We start from the raw sequence: 9,304 nt of genomic DNA on the forward strand, positions 1-9,304 counted from the left end.
CTACAGATGCTTGTGAGCTCTGGAAGCACAGGGCTATAAAATGTAAAAACTGACCCTTGGTAAAAAGTGCTTTGTAACAACAACAACAATAATAATAATACTACAGAATTTGTGTCTTATGTCTGTGAGCAAGAAATAATTTTCCACAGAGTCCAGTCCTACACCAGCCAAGAGAGTCTGCTCCGTTCCTCGTGCTGCTTCCTTTTATTCTTCATACACCCTAAAGAGGAGGAAAGCCAAGAGCAAAGTGTTTGAACTAGGGGTGAAACAACCCCAGTAAAAATAATAACTGTTAATAATAACCCCCCACAAATAACAACAAAACCTCAGAAACCACAATTTTAGCCTTTGCTTAAGTAAACTCAGAAGTTCTTGGCTTCAGTGCTCACTGGGTTTCTCTCCATACAGCATCTGCTTGGACTTTGACACCAGCACATGTTGGAAGTGTGTGGGGAGTAACCTGCTCTGCCATGACTGTCAGGATACATGAGATGAAATCCATATCTGCTAAGACACCTTTAATGCTGGAAAAACCTTGTCTCATATACAGCTGTTGAAATCTATCCTGAGCTTTATGCAGATCATAAATCCACAACATCTCCTGTGCTGGGAACAAGATCAGACTCTTCTTATTCTAGTTTATATCCTCAGAAGACTGCTTGGCAGGCTCATGTGCTGGACAATCCTAACTGGATAGGCTCTTTAGGTGTAAGTGGTCTTCCATGGCATGGGGGAAAATGGGGCAATGATGTTTGGGGGAAGAGATTCCTGTCTGTGCTGCATTTGGCTTCACATTCCCTGCCTTTTCCTGGGAAGCAGTGGGTTTGGCACAGCTGGAACTGGAAGCACTGGCAAAATGTTTATTCATGATGAGGATGTGGTTTAAATCAGGCTCTTTGTCTGAAGCATTCACTTGAACTGCTTCAGCTGCAGCTGGGCCTGCTGCCCTGGTGCCCAATCAGCAGTGGGGGAACCTGCTAGGCGTGGTGCAGGGCTGGCATGTCACAGCAGGGCAGTGCCAGCTCTGGGCATGGCAAAGTGAGGTAGAACCTGAGGGTTGTGCTGCCTCCCTTCTGCACACCCCAGGCTGGCAGCCAAAGTCCTGGGGATGCTGAGTTGCTGTCCCTTGTCCTCTCCCTGGCAGCAGGCAGAGCCTCCCTCACTGGGCTGGACTGCAGGAAAGCCTCAAGCTGACCCTGTGTGGGGCTGTGAAGGAGCTCAGGAGCAGCATGAGATGGTCTGCAGTGCCCAGACTCTGACCCTCACAGCCTTGCATGCAGCATCCCTCCTCCTGCTCTGCCTGGGTGAATCCTGCACCTTTCCTGGATGCACAAACCTATGGCTGAGCATCCTTCAGTGTCTTAAGGACACCTCCTTAAAATGAAAAGGGGGAAGAGTGCAACCATGCAGTAGCCAGAGCCTTCCCACCTGCTCTGTGGACAGACTCCTGAAGCTGGTCAGGAGTCAGGGGAGCTGGCCAGGGAGCTCAGCAGCCACCACAGCTCAGTGCTGCAGCATCAGCTGTGCTGCTGGATACTGCAGGGAGCTCACCAGCATTCTTGGACCTGCTGAAAGATGGGGTTTGCTGCTTGCTGACCTCATCTGAGATCAGTTTGGGTGAGCAAATTCCCCAGCAGTTAGGGAGGATCAGGGTCTGGTGGCACTCTACTGTTTGTGGAAGCTCTGGGCCATGGCTGGAGAGGTGGTGGGAGTTGGGCAGCTCCCCTTCTTTAGAATCACAGAATGGCTTGAGTTGGAACAGACCTTAAAGATTCTCCAGTTCCAACCCCCTGCCATGGGCAGGGACACCTCACACTAGCCCAGGCTGCTCAAACCTTATCCAGCCTGGTCTTAAACACTTCCAGGGATGCACAGCTACTCTGGGCAACCCCTTCCAGTGTTTCACCACCCTCATGGGGAAGAATTTCTTCCTGAAGTCCCAGGCAGATCTCCCTTGCTCTAGTTTCAAACCATTGCCCCCTCTCCTATCACCACAGACCCTATATAATGTAAGGAATATCAGCACTGGCCATCAGCCACCAGGAATTCATGTTTCTCACTCTCTATCATCTATGATGGATGGTTTGTAAAAGGAAGAATAATCTCTTTGCAAAGGAGAAGGTGGCAGAAGGCCTTACCAGGGAGCCACAGTTCTTTGGGGGCTGACAAACCAGTTAAAATTGGCAAAGACCTGCGTCATCAGATGCTGGTGATGCTGAGGTGGTGTGACAGGGCACTCTCCTCCCAGCTCTGCTGACTGCTGCTCTTGTGATCAAGGGGAAATAATTTAGCTTTTCATCTTGCCTCTTCACCCGTAGAAGGGAGGTGAGTTGATGTAAATAACTGAGAGCATCAGCTGATCAACAGCTTAACAGAAAATAATTACTGTTTAGAGTTGGCACAACCTAATCCTGAAATAGAAGTGAGGCCTGCAGGAAAGAAATCACATCAAGAGCATCCATTTATAGCTGATGCTGGTGGTGAACTGCATCCTTCCTGCTGGAGAGGGCATTTGTGGTGTGTGCATTTTCTTGGGTGCTCTGTATATGAGGCTGCTGATCACCCCATCTGCCACCAAGATTTCCTCCCTCCCTCCCTCCCCCTACTGAGCAAATCCCTACTCACCTGCCTTTCTCTTTCCATACTCTGTACCACTTAAGCAGCCTGATCGTGTTCTGGCGTTTGGGGTTCAGGCAGTGCTGCTGCTCCCCTCTCACCCTCGTCCACAGGGTCACACTGCAAGGGAAGGGAGCAGAGCTTATCCCACAGTCACAGGATGCCTTCAGCTGGAAGGGACACTAAAGAGCACCCAGTTCCAAACCCCTGCCATGGGCAGGGACACCTCCCACTAGCCCATGTTGCTCAAAGCCTCATCCAGCCTGGTCTTAAACACTTCCAGGGATGTGTTCCACTTCCTCTCTGGGCAATCCCTTCCAGTGTCTCACCCCCTTCAGAGTAAAGAACTTCTTCTTAATCTCCAGTCCAAATCTACCCTGTTCCTAGCTTCAAACCTTTGCCCCTTGCCCTATCACCACATGTTGTGGGAGACCTGGGATATGCCAGTCCCCCATTCCCGGTCCAAAACCAGTCAGGGGGTCTCACCTAGGTGAGCAGTGGGAAGGTTTTCTTGCTCTGTTTTCTGGCAGATATTTGAGTTCATTGTCATAGCATCAGAGCAGATCTTTGACTGTTACCCATCAGTGCAGTGTGCTATTGCACACTGGGGTGTGCCAGAGGAAGGCTTACCTGGTGCTGTTGTTAATCAGTGGGTTTGCTCTGCCTGGTGGATGCTGTCTTTTGAGTTTAATACTGCTTTAGTTAGGGCTTGTTCAAGCCACCACAAGATCTTTGCATGAAAAGACTCCTCCCTTGTGCTCAGTAATGCTGTGCCCAAGAGAAAAGCTCAGCTCCATTGATGATTTTTTCCTTTCTTTAAGTCCTCAGTACTCCAAATACTTGCAGGTGCCTGTGTGCTGCTGTGCCCATCAGAGGAGCTCTGAGCCCCAGCATGCAGTCCTGGAGGCTCCAGCTTCCTCTGGTCACAGGCTAATCCTGCTCTCCCTGCCAGCCCCAGCAGCTCAGTATCCCCTCAGTGTCAGGACAAAATGTGCTAGGAGGCAAAACATGGCAAAGGGCTTCCTGGTGCTTTGGGTTCTTCCTGGAGGGCTTAGTGAAGCCATCACTGGTTGGTCTCCACAATCAAGGTGACATGAGAAACCTGGAGCTGCATCCCACGAGGGTGGCTTTCCAGAGCTGTCAAGACTTCTCAGGGCTCAAAACCAAACAGTTTTCTGCTCTTGCTGTTAATTTTGTGATTAAAAAAACAACAAAGCCACAACAAACAAACAAACCCCCACAAAACCAACAACAAACCAACAAAAGCCCCCAGATTTAATTGGATTTTTTTTCCTAATGCCCTCCATAAGAGGGAAACACAGGTTTTGCTTTAACCAAAGCACTGTGATGGAAGGATGGAAATGCCGCTAGAAACATGCGCAAGACGATGGCAGAAAAGCAGAAGGACCTGTGCATGCTGACAGGCTGCCTTTGTGCCCTGGTCCAGGAAGGAGCTCTTTATCTTCCAACAGAAGCCAAGATGCTTGCAACCCTTCCCAGCTCACCCACCCAGGGCAGAGGGACTGTGCCTGAGGAAGTCAAACACTGAATGCTGCCAGCCTGGGCTCAGCTAAGGGTCTCAGCATGTTCCTCATTTTAGGTTTATACAAGGTGTTAAAAGAGTTCTTTCTGTGCAGTTAACCTTCTTCTCTGCTCCCTTTTCTGCTCCACCTCCATCAGCTGCAGGGTGCAGTCAAAACAATCTCAGGTGTAATCTTCAGGTCGTTTTCTGGCAGGATGTGGTCCTTTCCCCAGTGCATCTCCCAGAGCCCCTGTGGCTGCAGGTATCAGAAAGGGAAGGGGCACTGCTAAAATGCACAGTGTGTGTTGTGAGGGTGCTCCCAGCCAGCCCTCTGAAGGTCAGGGTGTGTGTGAGAAGGAGACTTTTCCTCTAGCTTTAAAGGGGAGTGGACCCAAACCTTCAGTGCAGGCCCAGGGATTACACTCGGATTTAAGGGAGGAAAATAGGAGAGCTGCTGAAAAGCAGCCCAACATCTGCCCCAGAAGCAGTGAAGGGCAGTCTGGGTTTACTGCAGCCTGAGGAGGAGATTTGTGGTCTGCTTCTCAGATGAGCTCGGCCTTTTCTCAAGCGGTGTGGCTTTGCCATCCCATGCAGGTTTTCTTTGCTCTTGGAGGCTTTACAGCAGAGGAGATGCTCCCAAGGCAGCTCCATCGTCTTCTGTGGTTCTCATGCAGTCCCTGGTGATGTGGGCACAGGGCTGGGTGGTAGCATTTTGGGGCACCCTGAGCTGACCTCTCCCTGCTTTTGGGGATGCTAATCCAACAGATCAGCAAGGGATGTGCCTAAGAAGAGGTTGTTGGAGCTAATGCCCTGAGTGAGGAACTCTGGATGGGCTGCAAGAAGAGGTTGAGAGGGACAGAGAAAGGGCTGAAACACTAGAACAACTCCAGTGAGATCTTCTGGTGGGACTTTAGCATGAGCTCATGACAGGGCTGTGTGCTGAGCTGTCCCTTAGCTGCCCAGGGCTTGGTGGGCAGACCCTCAATGTGTGGTGTCAAAATCATCCCCAGTATGTCTATGCTTGCAGGGCTGTGATGAGCACTCCTGGGTTAGTTTGTGACGCACCCCCCCCACCCCCCAAGCCTCATGTCCCCATGCATCTCATCTGCAGGCCTGATGTGGCTGCACCTCTGCCTACAAACCCTCTGGCCCCATGGCCATCAGAGGCCTGGCTCTACTCCTTTCACCCCAAGCTGCCTCAGGGGCTGCCACCCCCCTTGGCTGTCCCTTGAGCAAGGCTCCCAGCAGTGCCTGTTTCCCACCCAGCTGTTCTCCCCCCAGCACATCCCCATCTTTAAGACAGGGCAGTACATGGAGGGGGCTTGGATCCTTCCAGGCAGGAAGAGTTAAACCTCCCTCCTATTTTCTGCTGCTTTTCCTGATGCGCATACAGTCCCTTCTGGGTGTGCCATCAATCTTGACAGGTTTTGACTACTCTGAGGACTCAGTTTAGCTGCCTCTGACTCTGTACCACAGCTTTGCAGGGGGGGAGGGGGTGTTGTGGCCAAAGGCAAATTCCTTCCTAAAATGCACCCCCATACCTACTTTTCCTCTGCCAAACATCATTGCCATCATGGTTCTGCTGCATGGAAGGACATGAGAGCTCTTGAGGAGGTCAGGAGGGGACTTGGCATCAACAGCTTGTTTTAGATGATCACTGCAGCAACAGAAACTCACTTGCAGGAATTTTTAGCTCTTCTGTGCCTTGTCCAGAGATTCCTGGGTTGATTGGTTCTCAGAATATTAATTTCAGTTTCCTTTCAGTGCTGACCTGGCAGTGGACAGGCAGTGACAGCACCACTTAGTGCCTGCCCCCACCAGAAGCAGCATGAGCAATGGGACAGCTCTGTCCCTACAGCTGCTGTGAACCCAGGGCAGCCCTCTGGGCTTGAATACCACTGCACTGCTATCCAGCTGGGAATGCCACTGCTGCTGCACTGAGTCCCAACTTTCCCAATCTTCTGACTGGAAGTGAAATGTAGCACTAATGAGATTTATTTTACACCTCTGCCCAGCCACCAGGGGTCTTGGGGCAAATGCCTGGGGTGGGATGTGAGGGGTGGGTGAGCGCTGCTGGGGTGAGGGGTGGGTGAGTGCTGCTCCACACCATTGCTTTGCTCTTGAGAGGTTAGAGGAAAGCTGCAAGGACTTGATTCAGCAGTGATGTTCTGCAAGCATGTTCCTGTTCAGGCCACCACCAGCTGATTTGGGCTCCCATGAGGTGGGTCTGCTCTTCCCTGAGCTAAGCTTTGCTCGCAGCAGTGCTGGTGTAAGCTTCAGGAAGTTCAGCTCTCCGTTCCTCCTCCATGCACTGTCTGATGAGCTGTGTACTTGTGTGGACAGGATCAGGCTCCCACGGTATCTCCTTGTTTATGCCAGCTAGATGGGCAGGATTTGGCCCCATGGACATTGCATGGTGGTGCATGTTTTGGCAGGACAGGACTGGGATTATCCTGTGGAAGCACCTTTCTGAGATTAAGCAAGAGCCCAGGCACTGGAGTAAATCAGTCCTTGGAGTTCTGGCAGTGTGGCTGCTCTTAGGACCTTTTCTCCCCCAACTCTTAGGTGCCAGAGGGGGTCAATGAAGTCTTCTCAGCTTAGCTGGTCCTTATCCAGCCCCATGTGCTGCTTGAATGGTGCTTTGTTGGGGGAAATCTTAAGATATCCAAAACAGGACAGGAAGAAAGACCTCAAGAACCCATATTTAAAACCTAAAAATCCTCCTTTTGAGTGAGTCAGAGATGTCAAACCCTCCTGCACCTGCCTTGGTTCTGGCAGTCACTACATGGCTTTGAGATTTCAGGCAGTGTTGGTCCTGGCTGGCAGTGAGGTGGGGAGGAAAGGATTTGCTTTCATGCTGGATAGTCCCACGGAAGGCAAGGGGATGGCTCTGGGACAAGGCAGGCAAAAATCTGGCTCTGGTTGGGATAAATCTTCCTTGCAGGACCCACCGTGCACCAAACTCTGCAAATGTTCTCCTGAGAGCTCAGGATAAATTGAGTAAAGAGCTTAGAGTTTTACACCAGGCAGCTTGGAGCAGGATTAGTCCCTGTCTTCACTTGGACTAGTGGTTATCCTTTTATCACTACTTGGAAATATTTCTTTGAGAGGAAAAAACCCAAAATTATCCAAAAATGAAAGCTGAGGGTTTTGATCAGAATTGAACAGCTTTGGTTTTGGTTTATTTCTTTCCTTTTTTCCTTTTTTTTTTTTTTTTTTTTTCACATCCGATAGAGCAAATTAACTGTTCCCAGAAATCTGCATGCCAGGGCATGAGGAAACAAAGGACAAAGAAGGAACTTGCAGAATAAGGTAAAGCACTTCAGCTGACAGGGAAACAGCAAGCAATAAAGGAAGGGAAACTTACATAATCATCTCCTCCACGCAGAATGGGTACCTGGGTTTGACTTCCAGCTTCCGGACGTTTGAGAATCTGATTTTGGGGCCTTTCCTTGAACATTTGCACTTTACGCCTACAAGAAAAAGCATTTTCTCGTCTGCCTGAGCAGCCTCCTGCATACCAAGCGTCCCTTCCCCACCAGCCTACGTGCACACAGCCTCCCCTCTGCTCCTTCAAGCCTCTGTGGGGAAAACTGCGCTGGAATTTTCTGATGCTGTCGGGCTTAAAAAGAGGGAAAAGTTGGATTTTTGTGATGCTTTGGGCTCGAAAAGAGCAATATCTTCCTCACTATATCCAAGGGAAAAAAGTTGGGGTTTTGTTATGCTATTTGGCTTGAAAGAAGCAATATTTTCCTTGCTATATCCCAGGAAAAATCTGGATTTTTGTTATGATGTTGGGCTTACAAAGAGCAATATTTTCTTTGCTATATCCCAGGCAAAAGCTGGATTTTTTTGTGATGCTGTTGAGCTTAAAAAGAGCACTATTTTCCTCACTATATCCCAGGAAAGAACTGGATTTTTGTTATGCTGTTGGGCTAACAAAGAGCAATATTTTCCTTGCTATACCCCAGGCAAAACCTGGATTTTGGTAATGCTCTGGAGCTTAAAAAGAGCAATATTTTCTTTGCTATATCCCAGGCAAAAGCTGGATTTTTGTGATGCTTTTGAGCCTAAAAAAAGCACTATTTTCTTTGCTGTATCCCAGGATAAAAGGTACTGACTCCCTGGTAAATGTGTTTTAGAGGCTTTGGTGAATCTGAGAGGTTTTTGAAGTGCACCTGCTGTGATTAGATGTAGTTGTATTTAGAAAGAAAGGAGATGAAAGAGCCAGAACTTGCTTTGAGCTGAGCAAGCAAACGCTCATCTCAGCTACTTTCCCATCCACTGGCATCTCCCATGGACTTTGCAGAACTCTCAGTCGTTTGTCCTGGCAGGGATACTGTGGTGCATTCGTAGCCAGACCATAACAAGCTGAGGGGTTTCAAGCACCATTTCTGTGCCCAGCAGAAGGCACAGGCTGGTGTGATCCGAATCTCTCCTACCTCACTAAACCCACCTCTATTTCCCATGCTCTTTCCATTCCAGTCTTCTGAACCACTCTCAGTTTGATGGAGATATTTGAGCTATACTCCTGAATGTGACTGGATCTTGAAAGTCTCTTCCACCTGCGGTGATTCTGTGGTTCTGTGAATAGCAGAGTCCACAGTGTGATCTCCCACACCATGAGCTGGGGCTGTTTGTCTGCCATGAAGACACAACTTTGTCTCCTGTATTTTACCTCTAATCCCACCTTTGAAGGGCTTGCAGCTCCCTTACCCCACAGATGCGACACACCACATGCAGAGAACAACTAAACCCAACTCAGGGCTACCACGACGCAAATCAAACTGACAGAGAAAGAGATTTAGATGGGAACAAGAAGAGCAAAGCCACTTACCCTCTGCGCTGGCCAAGCACATGGCAATGAGCAGCAGAAGCAAAGCTGCTGTCAGGAGCTTCATGGTGAGGCAGCAGGTACCTAAAGAGATGCCAGGGATTTGAAATATATTTGCTCCCCTCGGGTTTGTCCCTCCTTGTCCCTGGGGCTGGATGTCACCAGGGAGAGGACAGCAGAGAGCGGCTGCCTGCCGCTGCCTGCGCTCTGCCGCTTTCCTCCTCTTGTCCTCTTTTAAAACGGCTCCCGCTGCCCTTGCTCCCGGCTCATTAATATGCAGAACGACTCCACGGCTCCCTCCGCTTCCTCAGCCCCGGAGGGGAGGGAAGGGA

General features: G+C 49.8%; 1 protein-coding gene across 1 annotated transcript; it reads right to left on the reverse strand.

Annotated features, from left to right (window-relative positions):
• Window positions 1-204: 204 nt before the first annotated feature.
• On the reverse strand, window positions 205-9,039 carry CXCL14 (C-X-C motif chemokine ligand 14). Its single transcript, XM_054389349.1, has 4 exons — window positions 8,976-9,039; window positions 7,506-7,611; window positions 2,626-2,736; window positions 205-220 (listed from the first exon to the last, which is right to left on the reverse strand). Exons 1-4 carry the CDS (start codon window positions 9,037-9,039, stop codon window positions 205-207), a joined length of 297 nt encoding a protein of 98 aa, XP_054245324.1.
• Window positions 9,040-9,304: the final 265 nt, after the last annotated feature.

Source organism: Indicator indicator, chromosome 18 (assembly GCF_027791375.1).
Source record: "Indicator indicator isolate 239-I01 chromosome 18, UM_Iind_1.1, whole genome shotgun sequence".
Taxonomy (NCBI): Eukaryota; Metazoa; Chordata; class Aves; order Piciformes; family Indicatoridae; genus Indicator; species Indicator indicator.

Excerpts from the sequence above, each read along its gene's own strand:
- CXCL14 (XM_054389349.1), bottom strand. The coding sequence starts at position 9,039 with ATGAAGCTCCTGACAGCAGCTTTGCTTCTGCTGCTCATTGCCATGTGC. Across the intron at positions 7,612-8,975 it reads GTGCTTGGCCAGCGCAGAGG|GCGTAAAGTGCAAATGTTCA; the intron begins GTAAGTGGCTTT and ends TTTTTCTTGTAG. Across the intron at positions 2,737-7,505 it reads TGCGTGGAGGAGATGATTAT|TGTGACCCTGTGGACGAGGG; the intron begins GTAAGTTTCCCT and ends CTTCCCTTGCAG.